Raw genomic sequence first — 26985 nt, 5'->3', positions numbered from 1 at the left:
CAAAAAAAAAAAAAGGAAAAATCGTATGCCAAACATGGAAAGTGGTTTCCAGCAAACACTAACCCTGATTTAAGAATAATTGAAATTTGAAAGCGCCATCTATATAAATATACATATATATGTAGACATTTTTTTTTTTTTTTACATGCTTCCATTTCGCAACCTTTCCGCGTGCTCTACGCCTTTTATATTTAGTCATTCATACAAAATGCCAAAGGTTAGCCTAAGCCTTTCGAACAAAAAAAAAATAAAATATGCAATAAGTTTAATTTAACACAAACGTACATTTTCGTAGAAAATTTTTTCTTAGTATTACGTGATAGTTAAGTTTCTTCTCTTAGCTTTTACCTCCAGTCTCTTTCAGACCTTTAGTTGCATATTGCTGCATAGTAGAGGCTGCAATATTAATGAACTTTCCTTTTTGCCACCTTTACCATATGCTTATCTAATTATTTTTATTTTTTCTTATTTATCTCTTCACCATAATTTCCCCATAAACGTTCTTTAGCTAAGTATTATTATTTTTCATATTGTGTTCCTTTAGGAATTTTTTAAATTTTATCTAGCTTTTGCCAAGCATAGAAAATGTACAGAACCGGAGATTACCTCGTCACTTGCAAGTGCGATAAGTACTCGTTAATAATTATACATATCATGAGCTGTGCTAAAGCTATTTACAGAGGAATCTATTCAAAAACTTACTCTATTTGTTACCTATATATGTTTTAAAACTAATAGTGAAAAAAAGAGTAATTTATCTTTACTTTCGTCTTCTTCTGTTTTGTTTTTGAAAATATTCTACTTCCACGTTCCGAACTGTCGTTATTTAAGCGTTTCATAGTTGCAAAGGATAAAACTTCATCCTCAAACCTGGAAGTAAGTTGATAGATACAGACTTGTCCTGCTAATCCTTGTCCAAAGTCGTACTAAGTTCTCGCACAAATATTTTTGCGAGAAACAACTCAAGTCATTGTAAACAATAAAACCGAGTCGCGCCCAAATCGTAATATGTTTTGAAGAAAGTTTTGATCGGAGAAATGTTAAACTGCCCATTGGAAACGCCAGATGAAGCCTGATAAGTTTTGGTGTTTCCAAAGCACAAAATGTGATTAAAAGTATTGAAAAGAAAATAGTCTCAGATGTGATATGAAGAAGTCGGGGAAGAGAAAAAGATTGAAGAAAGAAATATGCGTCCAATCAATGCCTTCTGTTATGCTTTTGCCGACCAAGCACTCACTATAGCTACGACCATAACTACGACATAAGTAAACTCTAGCGCACTTGAGACTTTTCTCAATCTTAAAACCTTTCTTGCACAGTCCTTGAGACCTTTTTGAACGCTCATCATGTCGCTTCAAAGCAATTTTAAACGTACTAATTGAACTGAATTGGTTGAAAGAAAATGGAAAATGATGATACGTCTCCGAGGCCAATGCAAAACTTCGCGAAAAACCTTAAAATATTACTCGGTCGACAGTAAAGGGCCTTGTAGTCGACACAAGGCAAGTAATGAGCAATTCATTATCAAAATTAATTTGAAACTAAAGTGAATTTGGACGAGCAAAATGATAAGATCCTCTTTATACTCGAAACTAAAATTTGAAGCCAAACCTTGGTCACTTAATGGAAAGTTACGCTTACTAGTTTCATATCTAAAAATTGACGCTTGCTGCACAAACTGATTCAGTCGAGTCTTTAATCGACCCTTGCCTTTCAAATACTCTCTGCTTTCTTTAAATAATTGCCTTACAAACGCTGAGTGACAGCAATTCGTCTTAAACTAAGAAATTCTTTAGTAATTCCTTCCCAATGCACAGAGGCAAACAAAGCTGTAAGCAGCATAAAGTACGCTTTGAAGAAGGAAAAGGAAAACAAATTTTAATAGGAAAATCTAAAATTATCACAAAAGCTTAACAACACCTGTGAACATCTGTTACTGCTGCTGTACTTTTTTTAGATCAAATCAAAAATGGAAAACAAAATGTCCGTAATATAAATAAATAATTAGAAATGATAGATGAATATAAGTTTAACTACGTCTACTGTGTGTGCTAGGGCTTCAACGGAATAACATAATAGTCCATCATTAGATAGTCGACATCGCTTCTTCTCTGTCTGCTGGTTTGTCCGTCTGTCCCACTTCCCAACTGCGTAGTATCTGTGGTGAACGTTGTCCCATTAGCGAAAATGAAAATATCGGCTGCGAATTTCCGAAAAGATTTCAAAATAGATTAAACTGGCCGAAAGGCACGCCTACAATAACCATACTGAGAACATATTTGTTTTCCGTGCAACAATATAAATTTCCACTCTTCCTGAAAAACGAAAAATGTTGGGAACGCTCACCGATTGTTATGGAATACGGAAATTTAGATTTTTCATTATTGCATGACACGATGATGAGTATGAAAGATTGATATTGATTGAGGTCGCTGCCGAATATAATTTTCTTACTTGTTCCTATACAGCAATGTCCAGTTTGGAAAAATGATCTGGACCTTGTCCTTGTACTATCAAAGTCACTTTTTTTTATAGAACGACCAGCGTGGACCATTGTTGTGGTCGCTTCTGGCCTAGCCAGGTTACTTCTATCTTAATTGTTCGTTTCAAAGGCCGTGTCTACCGAAAGCTGAGATATTTCGACGGTATTACAAAAGTACCAATTTCTTGGGATTGAGGGGAAAGTAAGAAAAAAAACTTACAAAACTTTTCCAAAATTTTATTCCAATTGATCATCTTACTTTTTGTCAATAGCTTGAAATGGAGAAACAGTTAAGAAAGGATAATTTACCGAGCTTTCGCGAAATTCGATCAGTTATATATTACGTACAGACTAAATTGATTCAAACACAGCGAAAATGTAGTAAATTTACTTCTAACGAAAATGATATATGGCTTGCGGTTCCTCTCTGCGTATGGGGATTCGGTGATTTACCTCTTTATCGAATTAATGCACTTGTTAATTGCACTTACAAACGTCGCTGTTTAGTTATTTAAATTTTTATACAAAGTATTCGCGTGCGCTTTTAACTCTTTCTCTTCTCAGATCGCGTTCGCATTCGTTTGTCTGTCCGGTTATCAAATTATTAAGAAATGTGAATTTTATCGCGATTGTATGACGTTCCCAAGCGTAACTTAATAGAATATTTAACATCTTGTCGTTACTGTTGGCTGTTGTTTCATTTTACTACCTTTTTTTTTTATTTTGTTTTTCAGTTTCGCGAATACAAAGTGTACTGAACTGAAGTGAATCAAAAAACAAAAACAGAAAAAAAAAGCATGCAGCGCAACAAGAATAACAAAAATTATATATACGCAAAGGGCAACGAAGCGTTACCAATGAGTTTCCGTTGTTAGAAAAGTTTTCTTTTGCAGATTTATGATTGTTTACCTGTGCACCGACCCAAATGTATGTACACACATATGTATACTTACTCTTGCTACTTGCGCCCGCCCTCGCCCCCCCCCGCCGATATATATGCTTTTCTCATATGTGCATAGATTCGAGGCTCTTGATGTTTAACAATTGTTTTTAATAAATTTTTATAGTTTTATGGTAAATTTGTTTTACGCGATCATAAAAATTATTAATGTTTACTTAAGGTGAGTTCAACAATTCTCAAAACAATTCACGAAACGAGTCTAGCAAAAGGACGTCTTACTTGCAAGTTTGAAGCAATTGTGAACTGTCAGAATGCCAGCGGCGCTGTATTACAAGAGATTTTTTGACGTAGTGCGACGCAAACGTTCGCAAAGCAAGTCTCTACTTATACGGCTACAACGAATTCAACCAGAAAATTCAAAACTCTCAGTCAAGTTAGCGACTTCCTCATCCGACCGAATCAGCAGAAGATATCTGCGCTGTAGTGTTAGAGTGCGGCTGAACGTACGAGATTGCTCACTTGAAGACAATCGCTGAAATTGTCGACACTATAAGCCAGTTTCTACCCGATTTGGCATAAAAATCGTAGCCGACATGTTTCTAAACAACAGTTCGCAAAGGAATTGAAGCCAGCCGATCAGCTTGATATATTGACTCTACTTTTTCTCTTGGTTCAAAATGACATCTCTGTTTGAAAGATCCTATGTGTGTCATTTTGAGCGATAATGTTTTGCCATTAGTGGGGTAAAAATATTCACCCATCAGCAGTTGGACTTCTGTGATTTGTGAACAGAAATCATAACCAACGCACGGACCGTTAAAGAAATGGCGCGAAGAGCGAAACAAACGGGACTAGGACGTGGCAAAGCTGATGCTGTACAATGGATGAATTGAGGAGTTCCAAACCAGCCTTCCTTAATTTATGCTGGATCATTAGAGACAGACGTGGCCTAACACTGCTGTGATCAATGAGGACATTTTTTCTTTTGATGAATGCTGGACGCTTTACCTAATTTGTCAGCTCGAATCACATTAATTGTAAACGATCGTCTGGGTAGGTCAGAGCAGCTTGTAAAACCCGATTTCCTTTCCACATTTCCTACGAAACGAAAAGCATTCAATTTGTGTTTATATATCTCCATCCATCTCGGAGCATCATCTCTCTCGCACATTATTATCGTATGTGAGCAATTTTCTATTAATCTCTTAAAAAGTGCTGGCACTTCGTTTCAGTCCATTATATTTTCCATTGTTAACTCGTGTCAAACATTAGGCAAATTATTCAAAATCGCTTTTAAGCCAATATTTAGTTCATCGACTTTGTCGAATGGTTGTTCGACTAGTGCGTCAAGCTTCTCTAATATCAATCAACTGCGCTCTGCTGATTGCGATAAAGCAACTTCATCGTGAACTCCGTGAATTTGAGCCAGCTTCGTAGAAGCATACACGCAAAATATTCCCCCCTTTTAGGAAAGCCACTACGGCAGGAACGAACCTCTACACATGATATAGCGAGTTAAGGTGGTATCGATTGTAATACTTTGCCTTTTCTGTGACGATCTAGGGATTGATTTTTTAAACCGCCTTCAGTTTTGTGTACATTCACACATTTCTCTCCTTTTATTGTAATTATTGTTATTGTTTCAACTTTATTTAGAGCTAAGAAATAGGTCTTGCACCGTCAACTAAGACTTACGGCTTCTTTTGAAAACGATAGACTTGAAGGTCAGTTTAGTCGTTTGAATAAAGTTAAATATTCAGGATCACTTTCTATATTGATTTAAACGTCATTCTGTCTCTCCTTTGTTTCCTCTCTTGTTTCGTTATGTTCAGCATAAGCAATTTTTAAGAAATTTTAATGAATTCTCGTAAGCTAACGTTTCTGGGCTCAAGGACGAACGCTATTGAAAATGATTTCAATCGGACCACCGCCTTATTCTGAAAATTCACTCCAAGAATAGCTGTAGCGTGGTGTAAGGCGAGGCCCGCTATAGATTTTTTATTATTAAAATTTACTATACCAAATCTTTTTGTAACAGCAACTTTTTATGAGATTATTACACCCACCACCAAATTGTCGAATTATTTATATCAAAACGTTTGCAGAAAGAGTCTTCGGAAACTGTAAAAATTCCTGATCAACGCCAATTTCTAAATCGAAAAGAGCATGTGCGTATCAATAAATACCCCTACCTTGTTCTTCTGTTCGTTACTCCATCCCTCCGTCCGTCCATTCCACATTTCCCGTTCGCAAAAATGAAAACGTCGCTTTCAAATTTGGCAAAAATATTTGAAATCGACTTAAATCGACCAAAGTGCATATCACCAATGCTGGATGAATCGCGAACAGTTCCTCTTTCCGTTCTCCTTATCTTTGCTCATTAACTACACTAAGCAGGCGTTTCTTTTCTTTTATTCTACAATGATAGCAGCAGCGACCACATCCATCGACAATTACAGAACGCGAAAATTTTTTTTTTTTTTTTTTTACTTTCTTCTCGAATAGAGACAGTGGGTATAAAGGATTCGTTCACAACCGCATATAATTTTCTATTTGTTTAATGTTTTTTCCCAAGTTTCTAATTTTGCTTAAAACATTTCTTCAAATTTTCCCGGAAATTATCACCTATGGAAGAATAGCACTTAAAATTTATCTCGTACTTTGTGTTTGTTTATTTCTTAAAGACATACAACTATATTTCTATATCTACACACACATGTATAATAAGAATACATATATCATTATCGATTCGCTTTAATTTATCAGCACAGTTGTATAACTGCGGAAGTTCTTGCTTAAAAGTTTACCAGTTTGAACCGTTTACTTCTCCGTTTAGTCTTGATAATGTTTTCATTTGTAATACAATTGTGTCTCATACAAAATGCTGCGCTTGCTTTCGCTGAGAATAATGAATTCCATTTAGCAACATCTAGGTAAAAAAGTTCTCATAACAACAAATTATCCCATAGATTAATAATAATTTGAAAAATTTTATTCCTTGTAGCCTTCCAAAGGACTTAAATTTTATGCCTAGCTTAGCTAATGGACATTTAGGCTTTACGGTCTTTGGTGATGCGATTTATTTCAATGGTGTCTACAATGGTGAAGCTGGGAATAGCCGTCGCGCTCGTCTACCGCACAATTTAAATCTAACGATAGAGGTTTTCTCAGAGCATTTACGGGCCTACCGTCAATATCAACTTCCTCCGACGCAGTATGTTATGAATTTGGAAGGCGGTTACTTTCAATGGCAACAAAACTTAAGTGTCTCCTTAGGAGATACGGTACAAATTATTCAAAGAATTTATGCTCATCGATATTTCAATCGAGCTTTAGTCTACGATTTAAGTGTAAGCCGTACCAGCAGTCAAGGTAAAAGGAAATAATCTTTTCTTATGATCATCAAAAAATTTGAATTCTTTCTTGTTCAGAAACCTTGCTCATAAAGTTGCAACAAAATTCTGGTAATAAAAGCGAGGCTTTCGATATACAAGAAAAAGCGTCGAATAGCAACAATTTTTTTATATATAAGGCATTGACACGCCAAGTAGAAGATCCTCAATTTCAAACGCAGCGTTCCACTGTATACATTATTGAGAATGACTGCATCCCCCCTGAAGGAAAATTTTTAAAATTGAAGAACGGACAAAAATATATGAGTTATCGCTTCATATTAACCGCTGATCATAAGAAACATGTGGCCTTGAAAGAAATGCGAAATGGTAAGCAATCAATTGTTATCGTCTGTATTCGATTCTTCAATTAAGAAAATGATTTTTAGTGAACTCATTCGCTTATGCGTTTTTCAGTTTTAAGGTTTAGCTCGCAAGAATTGCTCAATAAGCACGCCCAAGAATGGGAACATTTTTGGGAGCATTTTCGTATTGAAATTAAAGGAAGTCTCGTTTTGGTATAAATCACTTTCCTCCGCTCTTCTGCTTTAGTTAAGTTTCCACTTTTCTTTTTTAGTCTCAAATAATAAATGCTGGCATTTTTTATTTGGCCAATTCGTTGCCTTCATCCACAAGCAATCAGCCTAATAATCCATACTGTGGCTTAAGTCCTACAGGTTTAGCTCGTGGTCAATTGGATGCCGACTATCAGGGTCACAGCTTTTGGGATACTGAAATTTGGATGCTGCCCATAATAACGCATCTCAATACGGATTGGTCACGCAGATTGCTTAAATATCGCTCCGACCGTTTAGCGGCAGCCAATTACAATGCTATGGCAACCGGTTATCGAGGGGCGAGGTAAAAGTATTTTCCGTATGTGAAACATTAGCTTTAAGATTTCCATGTAAATTATAGATTTCCTTGGGAAAGCGCTTTTACTGGCGTCGAAGTAACTAATCCATGCTGCCCTGAAGTGGCTCAACAACAAATCCACATATCAGCCGACATAGTTTTGGCTCTGCAGCATTTCTATGCAGTCACCCACGATGAGACTTGGCTGTGTGGAACTGCTTGGACCTTGGCCAGCGAAATTGCTGAATTTTTAATTAGTCGTGTTTCTTGGAATATTACAACCGATCTATACCATGTTGAGAGTAAGTAAAATCCAGCAGGAGGAAATGAAATCTATACAAAGCTCAGGCGCTTTTCCCTAGTTATCGGTAAGTCAGTCTACCGATCGCCAATATTTGTGCCCTGGTATGCAGTTGTATGTAGTTCTGAAGCAATATCTGTTTTAAGGCGAAGTACCTTGTACCGTTTTTACTGCAGCGGTGTAGCGACCATGTCGTTTCAAACATCAAATTTTGATGTGGCTTCGATAAATAGACATATCAAGTTCTAGACTAATACTTGCGACAAGTTATGCAAATATTTTCTAAGCATTTACGTGCTTAGATCACTCTCGTTTCCATACCTAAGCTCAAGCTAGAGGTAAACGAACTAAATCTTAACTTTCTATTGATATATTCGCGGGCTGAAAGACGGACATTATTGTGTCCAACCAGAATCTGCTTATGATCGGGGATGTATACTTCACTGTAGTTGCTATGATAAATTTTCTACAGAGCAATACAGCCCTACTTTCCTTTTGCACGAAAGAAAGGCTCCCGGAAAAACATCACGTAAACCCGCCGTTAAATTATATCTCTGCACGGTAACTCAATTCTATGGTAATTATGTTTTTGTCGGCAAAAGCATTATGTTCGCTACTTTTGTTTGACTATGAAAAAGCAGTTATAATAGATGTTCTCAGTCTTTGCCTTAAGGATTAAAGAAAACCGTGCAAAAAGAATTGAATGTATTTATTATAGACATATTTAAAAAAAAACATTCTCCCATCTTTCGCAGATGTCATGGGGCCTGATGAAGACCATAATCATGTTAATGATAATGCTTATACAAATGTAGCGTTTAAAAAAGCATTGGAATTCGCTAGGTTAGTTCCGTGTTAAAAGCATCAGGAACGTTACTTTCTGACAAGCCTTAATGTTATTGCCATAGTTTTGTCTCATCCGTATGTTGGAATCAAACTGAACAAAGCAAAGCATGGTTGAACGTAGCTCAAAAGATGTATCTACCTTATAACAAATCAAACGATTATCATCCTGAGTATGCTGGCTATGAGACGGGAGAGCAAATTAAACAGGCGGACGCTATCCTTTTAGGTTTCCCTTTGCAACTCGATATGGTCAAGTTAATAAAGTTTGAATTTCTTTGATTCTTTCAACTAAATCTCCTTCCATAGTACAACACGCTACAATGATTTAGTACTTTATGAGAATGTAACACGTGCTTCGGGTCCAGCTATGACTTGGTCTATGTTCGCCATAAACTTTTTAGACGTCGGTTTTAAAACAAAGGCTGATGAGTATTTCCTAAAAGGTTTTGAGAATTACATAAGATCGGAATTTAAGGTGAATACATGTACTTGAATGAATATGGAAAGAAAATCTCACGTATTTATTCTCTGTTCTCTTTGTTTAGGTATGGAGCGAAACATCTTTTCCTTTTAAAGGTTCCTCGAATTTTCTAACAGGAATAGGTGGCTTTCTCCAATCAATTCTTTATGGTTATGCCGGTATTCGTTTTCATTTAGATCCAAAGGGCAGATCGCAAATGTTGCTTAAACAAAGTCATTTACTGCCCGCAATCAAATCGTTTACTGTTAAAGGTATACGAAGCATCTTTCAACAAGATGTGTCGTTTTAAATCAGCGGAAACTTTTCATGCTACAAAGTTATAGTTTTAAGAGCCGTGTTGCGTTCATAACATTAATTTCAGACCAAAAAAGGCCAGTTGGCAGTCATTGTAACGGTCGAAGCAGCCGCATAAAACCTAATCAAAGGTCAATAAGTTCCAATAACAACGCTCGCCCAAAACTATACGATCGTCCATTATTGTTAAAGTGTTTTTCCGATTACTACTTTTGCGTGTTCTACTTTTAAAATCTTATTGGACTAAGACAATGAATAATTTGGAGCCTGCTTATGCATCTCTAATATCCAATCAGGAAATCCATATCTTTAACCGGCCAAGGGTTGTCACAATGATAATTGTAGATTTACGCTTCAAGAATAAGCCGCGATTTAAAATGACATCTTTCGTTCAAAACTCTTACATTTATTTATTATGTTGTTAATGAATTTTTCTGTTCCCAAGGCATAAAATTTGGTAACGCATCATTCGCCTTAAAGATATTTGGCAATGGGAACTCTCTATTAACCTGCTTAAGCTTAGGCAGCCTTCCTTTACAATTAATGGGGAAAACCCCGGAACCGATCATCTTAACGGATAACTGCGCAAGTAAGCCAAATAGTACTTGTATAGTAGGAATTTTTGATCTTTCCAATATAATTAATAAATACTCTTCCCTTCGTTCTTTTTAAAAACAAGTATCTTTAGAAAACGAAACTGTTACCATCCAAACGCCAGAGTTTACATCGAAGCTGTGATCCTCAACTTAATATACAACATTAAACAATTATAGTATTTTTATGCATATTTTTCATGGTTTAACTTTATTAAAAAATAACCAAAACACTGAGAGCAATTAAGTTCGAGCACGTTCTTCTTGACTAGTGTATAATTTTTATATATAATATATATACATATACTATCATCATTTCATGATATTCTATGTTCATCTATATAAATTGGGTAAGAGAAAATTTGCATATTTCCGTGTTACGCAGACAGATAGACGAACAGACAAACATGCGTGGTTTTTGAAACTGTCTGTGGTATATGGGTTCAAATTTATGTAGATTTGTCTGCTGTATTTTATCGGTAATAAGCAAAAATTGATTGATTGATTGATTCTGATCCTTCGACCGATTTATCCCATTTTCAGTGCCAAGCTACGTGAAGAAACTTCCAAAGTTTCTGTAAATTTCAAGTCGATAGCTTCATTTTTGCGGCCAGGAGAATATTTACAACATACTATATACGGACGGACAAGCAGATAGATGGACAACCACTACTTAGAACCCCTTTTATCCAATTTATCCATTAATGATCCCACCTCGGTGATTAAAGCCACCCAAATCTTAATATACGCTGATTATGTTAAGCTCGTTCCATCCTTTTCCTAGGAATCGCAATCGTATAAGCTTCAAATTGACGCAAACAATTTGGTTACGTGGTGTTGATTCTATTTTGTGAAATTAAATCTAAGAAAATGCAAGAAGCTTCCTTCTTTGGGTTGGGGCCCTGTTGTCTCTCTGCCTCCTCCTGTGTTGTCTTTACCATCACTTGAGAAACGTAGATTTTTTTCTTGATGTTTCCGTCTTAATTAAGTTAATAAACGGTACTATCGATTCGCCCATTTAAACTTTAATGTCCCTACTCACCTCTCGAAGCACTCTATTTTCATTAGGTTTAGTTAATGAAAAGATAGTTATGAGCTGTTTAAGCCGCTCAGAGTTGTTTGCGGAAACCTAAACGAGGTCTATCACTTAATCTCAATATCGGACCCTTTACACTCTATCAAAACATTATGCTTAATACGCACAATTTGTTGTATTTGTTCAGTTATAGTTCAACGTATGGCTTGCATTGAGTTGCTGCAGTATCGTAAATGAGTGGACAGGAAATGTTTAATTTTTCTGCACGCTTCTGCCTTAACAATGATGTTTATATCATAAAAAATCATATGATTGACATTTCGAACGTCATATGATTTCAAAATGACACGATTCAATGAAATATTGCTTTATTTAGTCATAAAATTAATTATTGTTAATTTACCAAAAGTAATTACAAATGTCTTTTCCTCAAAAAAAAGAAAAAACAATTTTTAAAGAAATTTTTCGCATTATAAACGATTATGTAAGCAGAAGCCATCTAATCAAATTGTCATCAATTTATGTAAACAAAACGCAAGCTCAATATTCAACTCATTAAAAGTGTTGCATCATTGCAGCAGTGGACGATACAAACGCGTTCATTCTGCCTAGGACTTCAGTTGAATGTATTCCTGGGGCCTTATGCAGATATCTGTACAGACGTCTTAAAACTCTTTTTGCAAAAAAGAAAATGCCTTCGGCCATAATAGCGCTAAGCGCACTGAATACATTGTGAAATATTTTTCTATTATACGAAATACACTCCAGTAAAGCTATACAGGTTATGTATTCAACTATATATAAGCACGACAGTTGGTATATGATGCGTTCAGTGCTTGGAAGCGCTTCCCTTACAAAAATCAAATATCATAAAATTTTGCTTTTCTCTAATGGGTATATTGATATTACTATCAACAAACCTAATCCACCCTCTTAAAAAAGTCAAAAAAAAAAAATTTTACTAACGTTGAAATCGCTTTTGCAAAATACGAGCGCATGTATTTCTATTTGAAGAAAAATTGAGATACCGTCAATAATTAATTGTCTTTATATACAAATAGAAATAAACTGACAAATAGTAGCGTTTTTTTTGTATTCTATACAAAATTTGCAGTAGAAATGATCCAATCCTCTATATAGAATCTCTTAAATTCTGTACAAGATTCCAAGCTTTTAGTATACGAATACAAGCAAACATGCCATGAACGTGCATTTAGAAAAACTTATGGAACAAGAGGAAAAACAAGACAGAAATTATTTGGATTTATCAAGAAAATATTTGAGATTGAAAAAATCATGTTCGTCTGGCCAAGTGTCTGTAATTACGAAATGGATCTAACAAGATTGTAAAGTACAGCACAGTGATTGCATTACACGTTGTGAACGGCTCGCGAATTGTCGAACTAAAATTGATTTGTAGTTGAAAATATAGCTCACGTTGTAGCGTGAACGCAAATTTTTGCAAACCTTTAAAATTCCTGCATGCGTTGATTTTGACAACCAAAACTGTGATGTATTTATGAAAACGAAAACATAATCATATGGTTCATCTTTCAAACCCAATATTAATTTATAAATGCATTTATTAAAAAAAAAATTAAAGAACGTTTTTCCCGATTAATTAAATTAATTAATTAAATAATTAATTAATTGATTGTATTGTAAACAAATGCTAGCGATATGGTTTCACTTGCAGCAACGCATGCAAGCATTTAAACCCCGAAAAATAGCAATAAATCGTTCGTCTTGTGAAAATGCGGCAAAGTTTGAAATGTTAATTCCGCATCAATTCTGCATCACACCTGTCCAATTCATTACCCGTTGAGTCTAGTGTGATAACCATTAAAACAGTGTAGAAGACGTAGATTTACGACGCGCTACGTTGCGCAATCCCTTCCATAGAAGTCTTTATGCGGCAACAAGATATGCTGGTAGCGTCCTTATGACACTCAATATAGAATTCGAATGCAGAATTCATGCAGAATCGGCAACGATTGGCATGATTGCTTCTATCCGCGAAGAAGAGTTTTGCACCATTTACACGGCACAAAATCACATTTCTACTGCAAACTCTGTAAAGGGTGCGAAAATGCAGCGCTAATATCTTATATATGTGATGACGAAAATGAATGAGAAATTAGACCACGATGTGACCGGAAGTCACATTTGAACGTTGAACATACATTTTTTGATTATATCATACTGCATTGCCAAAATTATTTTTTATGTGTTTTCCTTAAAATTAACATCAAAAAATAAGTATTTATTACAAATGTGTAGTTAATCAAGAGGTGAACGTTAACGCTTTTCGTGACATGTTCACTTCTATACCGCGAGGTGACTCCCGGTCATACAATACACAATCCATTATTACATTATTTGACACTTTACGTGCATCACAGTAAGTACGGTTACATTGTTTTATGCAAGCGCTGTCAGATGAGAGACGTATGTGTATGAGCATAAGAAAACAAATGATAGATTCAACTAATTCAACGTATGAGAAGCTTAAGTCCAGTTGACATTCGTTGTGATAACAAATTCTATGTTCATCTATCGATTTTTTTAGCTTTGCGTGTTTTTTGTGACTTATAAAAAAAAAAGAAAATTAAATTGCGGCATAAGCCCGTTTTAAAGAAATGGCTAAGCGGCACAGCATTTTCTTGACTGAGGCAGAAATTCGTCATGCTATGGCTGAACTGAGTGACACTGATGATAATAAGGCTGAATTGGAAGACAATCAAAGTGATTGTTCAGAAAGCGGGGTAAATGCAGCAGAAATCAATTCCGATGTTGATGATGAGCTTTCCCTGAGTAGCGGTGATGAATACGTTGCAGAGGAGGAGGAGGAGGCATGGAATGGAGAAGCACACCTTATAGTCAACAACATTCGGTCCTTCTCATTAGAGAAGATATTCATACCGTAAGGCTTCCACCAGGCAAGCATATTGATTGCACGCTGGACGCCTTTTCATTATTCTTCGATAAAGAAATTACCGACATGATTGTCAAATACACCAACATTGAAGGGCAGAGAGTGGCTGCTGACAAATGGAAAAGAACGGATCCGATCGAAGTACGGGCTTTTATTGGCCTTGTTATAAATGCGGGTCTGAAAAAAGGCGGTATAAGTAAAATTGGGGAATTTTGGGACCCTTTACACGGCAATCCATTATTTAGAGCGTGCATGTCAAGAAACAGATTTGCAAATTTGAGGCGCCACTTGAGATTCGACGATAAGAGCACACGATCAGCTCGCAGGGATAAGTTTGCGCCATTTCGAGATTTTTGGGAAATAGTCAACCAAAATTTATCGAAACACTATATACCTGGACCGATTCTGACGATCGATGAACAGTTAGTTCCTTATCGCGGAAAAGTATCTTTTTTGCAATACGTACCATCAAAACCGGACAAGTACGGTATTAAAATATTTTGGATATGCGACAGCAGCAACAGTTATCCATTGAATGGAATTCCGTATCTTGGACAGGAAAGACCCAATCGAGAGCAAAATATGGCGCAGAGATGCGTTGAGGAGCTGTGTACGCCATTTCAAAGTAGTAACCGCTGTATCACGTATGATAACTTCTTTACGAGCTGCGAACTGGCTCAAAGTTTATTGAAAATGGGATTGACGTCAGTTGGAGCTCTTCGGAAAAATAAGAATAGCATACCGCCCGCATTTTTACCTCACAGACATCGAGAAGTGGAGAGTAATATATTTGGCTTCAGGAAAAATATTACGTTAGTAAGCTATGTACCAAAGAAAAATAAGGCTGTGCTCTTATTATCAACATTACATCACAACGCAGAAATCGATGTGAATAATAAAAACAAATCTACAATCAACACATTTTATAACACAACGAAAGTAGGAGTTAATCTTTTGGATCAAATGGCGCAATCATTTACCGCAAGACGTAAAACTAACAGATGGCCAAATGTCCTATTTTATAATTTAGTTGACGTGTGTGCAATAGCTGCAAAAATCATCTGACTAAACATCTATCCGAATTGGAATCATTCGAAGTCGAAACTACAACGCAAGTTGTTTTTAAAAAGTTTAGTAGAGGACATGGTAGTGCCACACACACAACGCCGCAGCATTTGAGTAAGCATGCTGTCGCAGGCATAAACGATGTCCTTGATCATACATCTGCTAGCATGGACGTTAAGCCACAGACGGATGATACGTCAATTAAGAGCGACATTCGACGACGCTGTCACATGTGCCCACCCAAAAAAAGCAGACTGTCGAAGCAGCGTTGCAGTTTATGTAAAAAAAATATATGTACCGAACATTCTAGAAAAATTATCATATGCAGAACTTGCGTTAATAAATAAGTTTTTTTTTACCTTTTGAATGTCTTCTTTTTCTTATACAATCTAAAATTGAGAAATATATGTATCGGTAGGTATAAGATGCCTAACAATACACTTTTTGCAATGCAATCAATATGCGCAGTCGTCTTTTCTTCCTTAAATTACACAATCTTCTAACTTCTAACACTTAAACAGACATCCTGTGAAATAAATCTTTAAGGGCGTTTAATCGAAGCAATTCCTCCCGTAATTCCACGTAATCCAAATATGAAAGATTACCATGTTGAAGTTGAAAGGTTTTCACATGCAAAACTCTCATTAATTCTTTTTGTTTACGTATAATTCCTTTATCATCTATTTTGGATGTGTCCGTTGATGTTCTTCGTTTTTTAGACTTTTTTGATTCTTTGCTTGGTGTCTGTAAAAGAGAAACATAAATTATTTTGATTATTAGAATACACGAAGTTTAGTTACTTTGTCCATGTTATTAAGTATAAAAACCAACCGGAGAATTATTTAGAGATGGCAATATCAAAACATAACAGTTATCGATTGTTTTATATTCTAAATAAGTTATGAGAATGCGCTGGGATGGTTATTATAATTAAAAATCAGATATCCAAGCAAAACTATTATTTTTGCCTCGGCTACTATCGATTCTGTGAAGGAAATTATACTCACATCTGAATTTTAGCCTTACGTTTTATATGGTACGACATTTTATGCTGCTTTATTAACATCTTTATCATTACTGTTGTTAATAATCGCGCCGCAAGAGACTTGTAGCCGTATTGGCACTAATTATTATAAATAATGATGGTTAAATATATTGAACTTATCTTTAATCTTTAATAAACTTTAATTTTCTAAGGACAGGTATGCATCCTTTGTAAAATGACGCTGATAATGTAATGAATCCTTGAGTTACTTTCTTTCACTTATTTTTCCTTGAGAATGTTTCGACAGTGAGGTCACGCAAGAAACATATACCCATCGATGGAATTCGAATACAGCAGGCAAGAAGCTAAAAAAACTAATCAATTCCTTCAGCTGGTCCAACTTGAATCTTTGTTTGATCCGTTTTTTTTAAAGACATAGCATTGGCCTCTTAAAATGTTTTTCGTAATAAATTAATTCTACTTTTCAATTGAACAATTCGGTCATTACTTATTATAAAATAGCGATTCGATCTAAGCTTGTCTGTCCACCTATCGGACCGTCCATCCTGGTTTCTTATGTTCAATCTACAGGCTGCAACTTTCGAGATATTTTGATGAAATTCGGTACAAGTGTCTTGACCCAAGAACTGGCGTTATTGGAAATTTGCGACGATTTTCCATACAACTATATATGGTATATATATAGTATGGAATAGCTATAGGCTGGTATCGGGTATCCAATGACAGGCCGTGACCTTTACAACCCTGCAGTTATCCGGCTCAGACTATAATCAATTAACACAAGTCTTCAGCTTAAGCTCAAAGTCCGATATGCGAAAAAAAAATTTTATGGAGCCTAACTGCCTTGCCTCAAAATGAAGAAGAAAAAATCGGTCACAAAAATTGTTAAAAAAAATAAGCTAAAAAAATTTATTTGGCGGAAAAAGCCGCCAAATGAATTGACGTTCGCGTTCTTCTTCCAAATTTTCACCGAATACAAATGTTTTCGTCTTGAGCTTCTTACTATCGCTATCTTCATGGAGTTGCCCAATTCATCCTAACGCTCATTGTATAAATTATATTCGTAGTTTAGTAAATTCCTGTTGTCCTCTGCATTTCGCTGGTAATGTCCACCGCCCAATATATTGACGTTTACCAATAAATCCCCAGCGTTTTCGATTAGAACGTCAATATATTTTTAGTGATAAAATGACAGAATCCCTCCCAAATAACAGAAATTTTCTTTAAAATTGCAATCACGACCACTTGCGTCAACGATCTCCCGTTTTATATTAGGTTTAAAGTTGTTCTTGCCCCGAATCTGGTCTAATCTCGTTGTCCAAATTCTGTCACTGTATCCGCAAATGAATGATAGACCCAACTGAGCTAATGGCAATCCAATTTAATGCCAATAAATGAGATTATAAAACTTCGACTAAAATAAAAATAATGAGTAGAATGTAAGAACAGATTATTCGCTTAAGATATTTTATTGTAAGGAAAGCAAATACATTTGACCCTAGTGTTCATACTCGAATACATTCTATGTTTCCTGCGCAGTTTTTCCCACGCCAATTGAACAAGATTTTGTCGAGCGTCCAATACGATCGTCTCCGAACCGCTGTGTGAGTCGTCTTAAATTTTAGAATTTATTCCATCATAAAGGCATGGGTAACATATTTATACTCACGTTCTAATTGGATAAGTTTAAGAAAACCGATATTGTCTCGATACTTTTTATAGTAGCTCTAATATATGTGCACTTTTAAAAAGAAATATATTTAAAATGTGACTGGATCCGGAAATCAATAAGTGCCGTATTTTAATTAATGATTGCATGTGTTGGTATGTTGGTATGACGGTAATAAACAAACGTATAAAAATAATTATAAGACAAAGATTCATTACAAGGGCTTTACGATAATCCTAATATTTGATAAACTATTGCATCACAATTATTTGTGTAATTGCTGTTATTTTTTTTTGAAATCAATTGTGTGTTCCTTTTAAAAATTCCGGAAATAGTTGTCGAGGAGGTGTACATGTTTGCTTTGCAAGTTTACTTAAACTTCGAAATTGAAGTGCCGGCGGCGGCCGCGGCAGCCGTTTGCTTACCACCGCTCAGTACAACAAAAGCGGTTTTAGTTTCCTTTTGTTTTTGTTGCAACATATTCAATGTGCCCAATGGCGTGTCCGTAGAGCTCATAGTTTTCATCAACTAAGGAAAAAGAAAGCAATTTTTTCAAATTAAAATTTATCATTTTATAAGTGATTTTGTTACTTTACCCCTTCTTGTTCCATTTTCTTCAAGCGCTTCTCAATCTTATTCTTGCCCGGACCTTTGCCATGAAATTTATGCGATAAATAACGAAAAGCTTCTTTCAAATTTAAAATACGTCCGTTATCGTCAATGTATTCCAGCTTTATGTTGGGCTTAAAATTATCCTTATCTCGAAAATCTACGATAGGACCTGTGTGAAAGCGATCCCTTCGTCCAAATTTCTCATCATCTCTACAAAAGGAAGGTGAATATTCAGTAAAACTTTTCGTTGTTCGGTTATCGTACAGCTAAACTTACCCCGTGGTTTTATCTTCAATGGAGTAATTTTTTGCTTGGAGATGAGCCATTTTAGAATTACTTGGTCGATTTTTTTCTTCCTTTTCCAAGTAACCTTTAGATAAAGCTAACCGCAGAGCATTTGCCACGCCCGCTCCTACATCCGGTTCTTCATCTAAAATCGCAACTTCCTCAACCTCATCAACTATATTATCCAAGTCAGCTGGTTGCATCACCTCATCCGGATCTACAGAATTCCAAGTACCGTGATTTGATTCTGGTTCATTTGTTGCACCACCTATACGCTCATCAACTGCCTCGTGCACCTCAAAGTCCATTAGATCATTAGAGGCTTCCTCGCGATTTCCTGACATACCGTATGTTGGAATATCACCTAATGTTCTGCAAAATTCAGCGGTGGCATTTAATACAATATGACCATCTTTTCCCTGCTCATCAGACGTCTGGCCATCATCATTATTTGTCTCCGTTTTAATTTCTGCTTTCAGCAGATCTGCATCAATCGGCAAAGACTTCTTAATTATGTTTTCCTTTTGCTTCACTTTTCTGGCCTTAGCCAGGATACGCTCCAAGTCATCATCGTCTTCCTCGATCTTTAAATCTACTGCTTCGTTAGCTGCTTTATTCATGGGATTGTCTTCAGTATCGGAACTATGCCGACGAGCAATGCGATTGCCCAAATGTCGACCGAGCGGCCCATCAGCTAAGGGCGCCAAGTCATCAGCTTTCAATTTTTGGCGTAGCTTTTTAATTTTTTTCTTAGGCTTTTTAAATCTTGAAAAAAAAAAAAAAAATTGTAAGATAAAATATTTATGATGGCTACTTAAAGCGATTCGGTAATAATATTACAAACCTATTAAGCAGAAATGGAATTTTAATACAATTGAAAATGTAATGGCTTCTTAAAATCCGGTTAATCATTGCTTCCGCGAACAAAAGCTGAGAGTACTCACCTAACCATTTCCGATTCCGTCAAGATATCAGAAGCCAAAGTTATCTGCGCATCAGCCAATGTTTCTAAACGTTTACCAGCTAATTTCGTTTTAATTTTGAGCAATTTACGTTGACGTTCACGTTCCTCTTCCAAATTTTCACCGATTACAAACGTTTTCGTCTTGAGCTTCTTACCATCGATATCTTCATCATATTTATCTAGAATGCTTCGTTCGATTGGGTTGCCCAGTTCATCGTACTGCTCATCGTATACATTGTACCCATAGTTTAATGGGTTGTTCTTTTTGTTCTCTACATTTTGCTGATAACGTTCATCGTCCAACATATTGACATTTACTAATGTATCCCCGACCTTTTCGTCTAGAACATCAGCATCCTTTAGAGTTAAAATAACAGTCTTCCCTTCACTAAAGGAAGTCACGTCATGATCAACTTTTAGACCTTTAAGGTGTTTATCTGTGTAAGACTTTCGTCGAATTTCTGAACGTTCCTTTTCCACCAAGTCGTCGACTCCGAATTCAGCATCCATTTCCTCTAAGGCTTTTGCCTGATCAAAAAAAAAGGAAAAGATAATATATTCGTTATATAATGTGAAGATGTAAGGATAGGATACTAACCCTCCGATCGGCCTCTTCCTTTTCGTCAGCTATGCGTTTATTACGCTGTACCCACTTAGACACATCGTCAACCTCTTCATCCGACTCTCCCAAGGTACGTATGTGAGCCAAGCGCGTTTCCAGAAAACGCTTTTCTTTACGCTGTTTAAGTTTTTCACGAAATTTCTCTGCTTCAGCTTTTTCTTTGAGATTATCAGCCGGTTTGTGAAAAAACTCACCCCATTCGTCTTTGTACGAATTGAGCTCTTTTCCTCCAGTCCGCTTCTTAGCGTCCGATGTCTCCGGGGTAGTTGGTTTGGGGCCCGAGTTTTCTTCAAGTGGTTTCAGACCTAGCTTGGCTCGCAATCTGTTGGTCTCTTCTATTGAAAGACAGTCACCGGCCCCATTTTCAGGAATAGGTGAGTATTCCCGTTCTTTAGGCTCACGACCTCTAGCCCCGTCTCGTTCCCTTTCTGATCGTTCATTCCGATAACGAGAATGATGATCGCGTTCACTACTCCTACTTTCGCGTTCGGTAGAGTTATGTTCAGATATCTCTGGACGGTCCTGTTTGCTATAATATTCACGTCTAGGGCGTTTTGAACGCTTTTCTTCATGTTGTTCATACTCGTATTCTCTCACCTCACGTTCACTCCGATGGTCCGAGTGATAATCATGATAACGTTTGGCTCTCTCCCGTTCCTCTTCATAATCATCGTATTTGTTTGAATGTTCGCGTTCATTGCGATCTTCGTATTCTTTTGTGTCCCTGTCGAAGCGCTGTCTGGAATGTTCCCTTTTCCTCTTTAGGCGTTCCTTTTCATATTCGGCGTACTTAGATAATTGAGGAGGTGGCGGGGCCACCGGATCTCTGCTCCTGCTTTTACGATTTTCATTTGTGTCCAGTGGCACTTCCACGCAATCGGAACCTGAAATAACAAGATTTATTTTAATTGCCGCAACCAAACAAAGCAATATTGTGACTGAACGCTTTTCAATTCCAAATTAAGAAAGGAAACAAATTCGTGATTACACTCATCCTTTACCATAGTTATGGGTCTGAAAAAGAGAGTAAATAAAAAACACCGATGATTTATCGTCAATCCTTCGAATAGCGCGCAGTGCAAGGGAGATAAATGCTTAGCATACCAAATCGATTCAATGAAATGCAACAAAAAAAATTATATCGCTCTTAATTTTTCATCAGAATTTATCTCCCTTTTTCGGGAAGGAAACCCCTAAATAGAAAGCTGCGCACTTTCCCCGTTTCTTAAGAAAACATATATTTATATGCCCAGCCCAAAAAGACTTACTGTCGGAATCGCTTTCCGGAACGGCAATCACTTCGCTTCGCTGGTCGGACTCCTTTTCATTTGCTTGTTTGTGATGGCGTTCTCGGTGGTGCTGTTTATGTTTCTTATGCTTGTGACGATGATGCGAGTTATCGCCAGTGAGATCTATACCTTCTTCGTCATCGCCCACACTGCGATATTCAGTAGAACGTGGCGACCTTGAACGATGACGCTTATGTTTCTTTTCCTTTTTGTGCTTATGCTTTCCAGATGACGATGATCTCATCTTTTCCTTTTTTTAATCTTATATTTTTGACGAAAATAATTTGGAAAAAATCAGATACCAAAAAACCTGTAATTTATGATGTGAATACAATAAATGCTGGCAGCTATAATCGGTTACTCGATTTTACTATTTTCTCAAGGGTGGAAAAAAGCGCAATGTATATCCACAAGACAAAGCAATATATATTCGAATAATCACGATTCTCTGTGTTGTATCAATAAGAGTAGAAAATAATATTTATTATATATATAGCTGCTTTGTACATAGTGAAATCGATGATAAATAAATTTTTCAATCTGATCACTTTGAATTGCCACACCGTGGTATTAAAAATCACTATCAAACACTTTATTTATCGATTACTTTTTTTTTAAAACTTATGTTGATAATAGTTCACTAACAAAAACAAAGCGGGATAAATCGTAATTTTTCGAGAAATAACAAAAATTTTTCAAATGGATTGCGACGCAGTTCGTTTATTGAATGCTGAAAGCCGTGAGCAATTGCTCAAGGTGAGGAATGAGGAACTGGCTAATGTCCGAAAACTGCAAGTAATTGTTCAACACCTGAAATCTATGAATTGCAAAGAAATTCCCTTACCTGATCATGAGCAAGTTGAAAAAGCCCAAAAGCTATTAAAAATTGCAAATCATTTGCATTTAAATGATAAAAAGGACGAATATGTATTAGGTGCGATATAATAAAAATTTAATATTAACATTCACAAAGAATTTTTGATTTGTATCATATTTTAGATATCGGAGCCATGTGTGCGGTTAATTTAAGCTACTCTGAACGAGGTGCTGTACGCCGCCAACTAATTAAGGATATCCAAGAAAAACTTTCTCCTATAAGAGATTTTGGGCAAAAATTGCGTTCCGAACTGCCAGAATTATTAAATGAAAAGCTTGATCCTCGGTTCCTAATTATTGAGTTGGAAAAGCGACGTCGTTCGAATTTGGAAAAGATTGTTGAATTCCGTCAACGTAAATGTCAGCTACTAAAAATGGCTGCCGATCTTAAAATGGGTCCCTATCTTGGTAACGAGCTAGAATTGCTTTTGATGAGAGCGAACCGAGATCTTCTAAAGGCGAAAGTTTTGCACAGTTATTTTATTAACGAACTGCTGACACGTAGTGAACATAGTTTGAAATCTATACAAGAAGTAGAGGGTTATATTAATGATACTCTAAGACAAGTGGAAGGAAATGTCATATAAAAAATCATTTTCCTCAGGCTTATCTTTGTCAAGTAAATTTGATGTTACATCGGAATGTTATGTGCGGAGAGGAACAAATAAATAAAAAACTACTGTCTACATATCTGCCTGGCACAGGTAAATTTCTATTCATATAAACAAATCGTTTCTCCCATTTCCCCATTTACAGCCTTCATTCAACGCATTCTAGGAAAATAACTTACATTTTGAACGAAAAAAAAGTAAAACAATGTAAATGAAAAGAAAATTATATAATATAATATGTCTAACCCGAGATACCCCCAAGCACTTAAGACTGTGAACAATATCTATTCTGTAATCGCCAATCAAGATATCCACGTAGAGAAGATAATCATCCTTATGACCAAAAAGCATAGATTTCGATTTGGGACGGTTGGTGAGTAGGATGTTCGCCAATAATCATTCCGAGAAGAATACTAACACTATAATTGATGTTTGACTCAAACCTGAAACTCAAATCAAACATTGTAAAGCCGATTAAAATCGGTCAAATGGTGGGCAAAACTATTATAGATATTGCGAGCGTTACAGATTCGATTTTACCCTATTTTCAAAAAAATGATAATTCGATTACAGATGTTATGGGAGCTCGAGTGTCGCTGATAATATTTTCAAACACAACATCTAACATATACGCTTGAATTTAAACAATTTTATAAACAATGAAAACAAAACCCAAATCTGATCTGACATATTTTAATTTAAGTTAATTTAATCGCAAGCCGAATTATTTTCTATTTATGCTCAACAATTTCTTCGCAAGCCCAATTATTTTCTAACCTGACGAGATTTTAGTGTAGCCAAGATTGGAGAATGTTGTTTATAGGAAAAGCAGCCATTTTGGTTAAAATCAAAAGCTATTTCCAAATGTTTTATGTTTTATGCTCTTAAGTTTTTATTGAAAAAATGAAACCCAAAAAATACCTACGGTGCTATTTACGCAGCAACTGGGGTGGTGAACAGGGTGAATTCAAAAATAAATGTAAAATACTTTGAATGATGTGGCAACGTCTTCTAGCACTTATCTTATCCAATAAACTATTTGTTGACATTTCGCACAAGAAATGACTTTAAATGGAAATTCAACCAAAGAGTTTAATTTGTTAATTTGTAGCGAACAAAGTGGCACAGAGAACGCTTCAGATACAATTATAACCGATCAGGAACGATCGATTTCTATGTTCAACTCAATGTTGGACAGTGAAAATGAAGATAAAGAGGATTGTGTTAGCACGACAACAACAACTACCTCACGCAGCAAATCGCCCGGAGCTCGTTTTACCAAAATTAACCGTCGCGTGAAATCACCGAAAGTAGTCAAACCTATATATAAATATAAGTAAAGTATTTGGATGTAAACAAAATCCGGAAAACATTCTATTTTTAAATCAATTTGCAGCTGTCATATACGAGAGGATCACATGCAACCGTTGTTTGGGGCACAATTCAACCATTTTCTTGGTAAAGATCAAGCAATTTTTGCCTCGGTGGGAAAAGATCGTGTTTCTATATATGAATGCCCCTTTGGATCGGAGGAAAACGCAGATGATGATGCTTATGGCATTAAACTTTTACAGTGCTATGCTGATCCGGACGTATGTCTTACGTTTTAAATTTTATAAAAAGGAAAGCGTCAGTTAACATCTTCTCTTTTAAAGCCTGATGAAAATTTTTATACGTGTGCTTGGTCTTACGAAATGGATACATCCGATCCTCTGTTAGCTGCAGCGGGTTATCGGGGTGTAATACGTATTTTCAACCTCTCTAAAAACATGTGTACAAAACAGTACATCGGGCATGGTCATGCAGTGAATGAATTAAAATTCCACCCTAAACTGCCACAGTTATTGTTGTCGGGTAGTAAAGATCATTCGTTGCGTTTATGGAATATTCAGACCGACGTCTGCGTAGCCATTTTTGGTGGCGTCGAAGGACACCGTGATGAAGTTTTGTCTCTAGATTTCGATTTACGTGGCGATCGCATTATGTCCAGTGGTATGGATCATTCTTTAAAACTGTGGTGTTTAGCTAAACCCGCCATAAAGGCTGCCATCGATGATAGTTACAACTTTAACGCTACCAAAACTACGGCACCATATCCTACAATCAAAGAACATTTTCCTGACTTTTCAACGCGAGATATTCATCGCAATTATGTGGATTGTGTTCAGTGGTTCGGTGATTTCGTTCTCTCCAAGTCATGCGAAAACTCTATTGTATGTTGGAAACCTGGCAAATTAGAACAAGAGAAGATTCGACCTCACGAGACGGCTATCACTATAATACATCACTTTGATTACAAAGAATGCGAAATTTGGTTTATACGCTTTGCTTTTAATTTTTGGCATAAAATGCTAGCCTTGGGTAATCAGCAAGGGAAGACCTATGTGTGGGAATTGGATAGCTCAGATCCGAACTTGACAAAATGCAGTAGTTTAGTGCATCCAAAGTGTACTTCGGCCATACGACAAAGCACTTTTTCGAAAGATTGCTCCGTATTGATATGTGTATGTGATGACGGCACCATCTGGCGATGGGATAAATGCATTTAAATGAGAAAACAAAGAAAAGAGATTGAAAAAATGGGTAATTTTAAGTCAATCGCTTGTAGTCACATTGGATCTCCTATGCCATATATAAAAGCACTAAAATTCAATAGATATATTGTCGTTTGCACCGTAATGAATATAAATGTATTTCAACGGATTCGAAAGAACATTGGATTGTTATGAAAACTGAATTGGATTAAAAAATTCACCGACATTGCCATTGACAGATTTTTCAATTTATTCGATATTGTGCAATACTTTCGATGTCGCCAAGAAATTTTGAGAATTTTTCTTTAAAATAAGTACATAAAAAAGAGAGGATGGAGTGGAAAATGTTTTGCTTAGATCCGTGCATATAAACCTCTTCATCTAATTCAATAAATTATAAGCATAATAAACGTGCTATAAGCTTCTAACGAAGAGACAACAAAAACGTTATTAAGTTATGAAAGGACCTCCTTTTTGTTTTCTTCATTTTTGTAATGTTTTACTTTCTTTGCTTAAGAAAAACAAAAGTTCCGATTTTTAAACTTTTATCTATCGTGTTTCGCAATTTTAAAAAATTTACAGCGTTGTATTCAAAAAACGAACCTTGAAGAAAAAGCACGTATATAACAACGTCGCTTAATTAATACTCATCCATTTATATCTCAATTTAATATGAACTTCTTATGTGATGAAGTTGTTGTACTGTATACTGCCTAGTATAAGTATATATAGTGCATTAAATATGAAGAAACATTATATTATATGTTACATCGACCGGCAAGTTAACGATAATTATTGAAACTAGGAAAGGTCTCTTACCACAAAAGTCTTTCTGTTTAACAAATATGATAAAGATTTTAATTCTTTTAAGGTATGTGATGTCTGTGTTACTGCTGACATTTTGGCAGACTTGGAAAGATAACAATTTCAATCTCTTTTTTAACAATTATATAAATCATATTATATATAAGTTGAAATGAAAAATAACATATTTTAACATTTAAGCTTCGTTTTTATCATCTTGACCGCACTTTTAACATATCTTAACATCTCTGATTTTTGCGTCAACATCTTGGATTTGCTTTAAAATATCTTAACGCCTCTGTTTTTACGCGTTAACATATGGGGGAAGTCAGTTAATTTATGTTAGAATCCGTTAGTAAAACTCGTGGTTTTCATTGGTTTTATTTAAAAAACGCAAAAAACAGTTGATATATATATATATATATATATATATATATTCATATTATAAAAAAGTTGAATATAAGTAAGCATATTTTAATTTTTATGTTTCTTTTCAGTCTCATCATTTATCATCAATTTCATCAACTATCTT

The 26985-nt window shown here is 35.8% G+C and overlaps 6 protein-coding genes across 7 annotated transcripts; 4 read left to right on the top strand and 2 right to left on the bottom strand.

The window, feature by feature from the left end:
- The first annotated feature begins 6193 nt into the window (after nucleotides 1-6193).
- On the top strand, nucleotides 6194-11119 carry LOC119633381 (protein-glucosylgalactosylhydroxylysine glucosidase). Its single transcript, XM_038026920.1, has 12 exons — nucleotides 6194-6316; nucleotides 6388-6755; nucleotides 6815-7105; nucleotides 7193-7293; nucleotides 7353-7636; nucleotides 7694-7932; nucleotides 8687-8774; nucleotides 8840-9031; nucleotides 9084-9252; nucleotides 9323-9509; nucleotides 9998-10141; nucleotides 10232-11119. Exons 1-12 carry the CDS (start codon nucleotides 6228-6230, stop codon nucleotides 10288-10290), a joined length of 2211 nt encoding a protein of 736 aa, XP_037882848.1. The 5' UTR covers nucleotides 6194-6227; the 3' UTR covers nucleotides 10291-11119.
- A 1718-nt stretch (nucleotides 11120-12837) lies between these two features.
- On the top strand, nucleotides 12838-15549 carry LOC119633471 (piggyBac transposable element-derived protein 4-like). The gene has a single exon (XM_038027046.1). It carries the CDS (start codon nucleotides 14036-14038, stop codon nucleotides 15179-15181), a length of 1146 nt encoding a protein of 381 aa, XP_037882974.1. The 5' UTR covers nucleotides 12838-14035; the 3' UTR covers nucleotides 15182-15549.
- Nucleotides 15550-15643: 94 nt separating this feature from the next.
- LOC119633472 lies at nucleotides 15644-16073 on the bottom strand. Its single transcript, XM_038027048.1, has 2 exons — nucleotides 15982-16073; nucleotides 15644-15925 (listed from the first exon to the last, which is right to left on the bottom strand). The coding sequence occupies exons 1-2, from the start codon at nucleotides 15988-15990 to the stop codon at nucleotides 15695-15697; spliced, it is 240 nt and encodes a 79-aa protein (XP_037882976.1). The 5' UTR covers nucleotides 15991-16073; the 3' UTR covers nucleotides 15644-15694.
- Nucleotides 16074-18151: 2078 nt separating this feature from the next.
- Nucleotides 18152-21988, bottom strand: LOC119632797 (U4/U6.U5 tri-snRNP-associated protein 1). The gene is made up of 6 exons (XM_038025908.1): nucleotides 21608-21988; nucleotides 20316-21223; nucleotides 19698-20245; nucleotides 18745-19518; nucleotides 18453-18678; nucleotides 18152-18384 (listed from the first exon to the last, which is right to left on the bottom strand). The coding sequence occupies exons 1-6, from the start codon at nucleotides 21870-21872 to the stop codon at nucleotides 18226-18228; spliced, it is 2880 nt and encodes a 959-aa protein (XP_037881836.1). The 5' UTR covers nucleotides 21873-21988; the 3' UTR covers nucleotides 18152-18225.
- A 285-nt stretch (nucleotides 21989-22273) lies between these two features.
- On the top strand, nucleotides 22274-23658 carry LOC119632800 (augmin complex subunit dgt2). 2 transcript variants are annotated; one of them, XM_038025913.1, is made up of 3 exons: nucleotides 22274-22562; nucleotides 22628-23208; nucleotides 23282-23658. In XM_038025913.1, the coding sequence occupies exons 1-2, from the start codon at nucleotides 22328-22330 to the stop codon at nucleotides 23089-23091; spliced, it is 699 nt and encodes a 232-aa protein (XP_037881841.1). In that variant the 5' UTR covers nucleotides 22274-22327; the 3' UTR covers nucleotides 23092-23208; nucleotides 23282-23658. The 2 variants fall into 2 exon arrangements, with proteins under 2 accessions (XP_037881841.1, XP_037881843.1); XM_038025915.1 differs by having other exon boundaries at nucleotides 23261-23658.
- A 486-nt stretch (nucleotides 23659-24144) lies between these two features.
- LOC119632799 (polycomb protein esc) lies at nucleotides 24145-26290 on the top strand. The gene is made up of 3 exons (XM_038025912.1): nucleotides 24145-24451; nucleotides 24512-24707; nucleotides 24771-26290. Exons 1-3 carry the CDS (start codon nucleotides 24177-24179, stop codon nucleotides 25662-25664), a joined length of 1365 nt encoding a protein of 454 aa, XP_037881840.1. The 5' UTR covers nucleotides 24145-24176; the 3' UTR covers nucleotides 25665-26290.
- The last annotated feature ends 695 nt before the right edge of the window (nucleotides 26291-26985 follow it).

This window comes from Glossina fuscipes, unplaced genomic scaffold (assembly GCF_014805625.2).
Source record: "Glossina fuscipes isolate IAEA_lab_2018 unplaced genomic scaffold, Yale_Gfus_2 2, whole genome shotgun sequence".
Taxonomy (NCBI): Eukaryota; Metazoa; Arthropoda; class Insecta; order Diptera; family Glossinidae; genus Glossina; species Glossina fuscipes.
This window is presented reverse-complemented; position numbering and strand designations above follow the sequence as displayed.

What these genes read in the sequence shown, in the direction of transcription:
- LOC119632799 (XM_038025912.1), top strand. Translation starts at nt 24,177, where the DNA reads ATGACTTTAAATGGAAATTCAACCAAAGAGTTTAATTTGTTAATTTGT. An exon ending in AAACCTATATATAAATATAA is followed by an intron (nt 24,452 to 24,511) that starts GTAAAGTATTTG and finishes ATCAATTTGCAG; the next exon opens with CTGTCATATACGAGAGGATC. An exon ending in AGTGCTATGCTGATCCGGAC is followed by an intron (nt 24,708 to 24,770) that starts GTATGTCTTACG and finishes TCTCTTTTAAAG; the next exon opens with CCTGATGAAAATTTTTATAC.
- LOC119632800 (XM_038025913.1), top strand. Translation starts at nt 22,328, where the DNA reads ATGGATTGCGACGCAGTTCGTTTATTGAATGCTGAAAGCCGTGAGCAA. An exon ending in AAAGGACGAATATGTATTAG is followed by an intron (nt 22,563 to 22,627) that starts GTGCGATATAAT and finishes ATCATATTTTAG; the next exon opens with ATATCGGAGCCATGTGTGCG.
- LOC119633471 (XM_038027046.1), top strand. Translation starts at nt 14,036, where the DNA reads ATGGAATGGAGAAGCACACCTTATAGTCAACAACATTCGGTCCTTCTC.
- LOC119633381 (XM_038026920.1), top strand. Translation starts at nt 6,228, where the DNA reads ATGTTTTCATTTGTAATACAATTGTGTCTCATACAAAATGCTGCGCTT. An exon ending in CGATCTATACCATGTTGAGA is followed by an intron (nt 7,933 to 8,686) that starts GTAAGTAAAATC and finishes CATCTTTCGCAG; the next exon opens with ATGTCATGGGGCCTGATGAA. An exon ending in CAAATCGTTTACTGTTAAAG is followed by an intron (nt 9,510 to 9,997) that starts GTATACGAAGCA and finishes TCTGTTCCCAAG; the next exon opens with GCATAAAATTTGGTAACGCA.
- LOC119632797 (XM_038025908.1), bottom strand. Translation starts at nt 21,872, where the DNA reads ATGAGATCATCGTCATCTGGAAAGCATAAGCACAAAAAGGAAAAGAAA. An exon ending in ATTGAAGATAAAACCACGGG is followed by an intron (nt 18,679 to 18,744) that starts GTAAGTTTAGCT and finishes TTCCTTTTGTAG; the next exon opens with AGATGATGAGAAATTTGGAC. An exon ending in AGAAAATGGAACAAGAAGGG is followed by an intron (nt 18,385 to 18,452) that starts GTAAAGTAACAA and finishes CTTTTTCCTTAG; the next exon opens with TTGATGAAAACTATGAGCTC.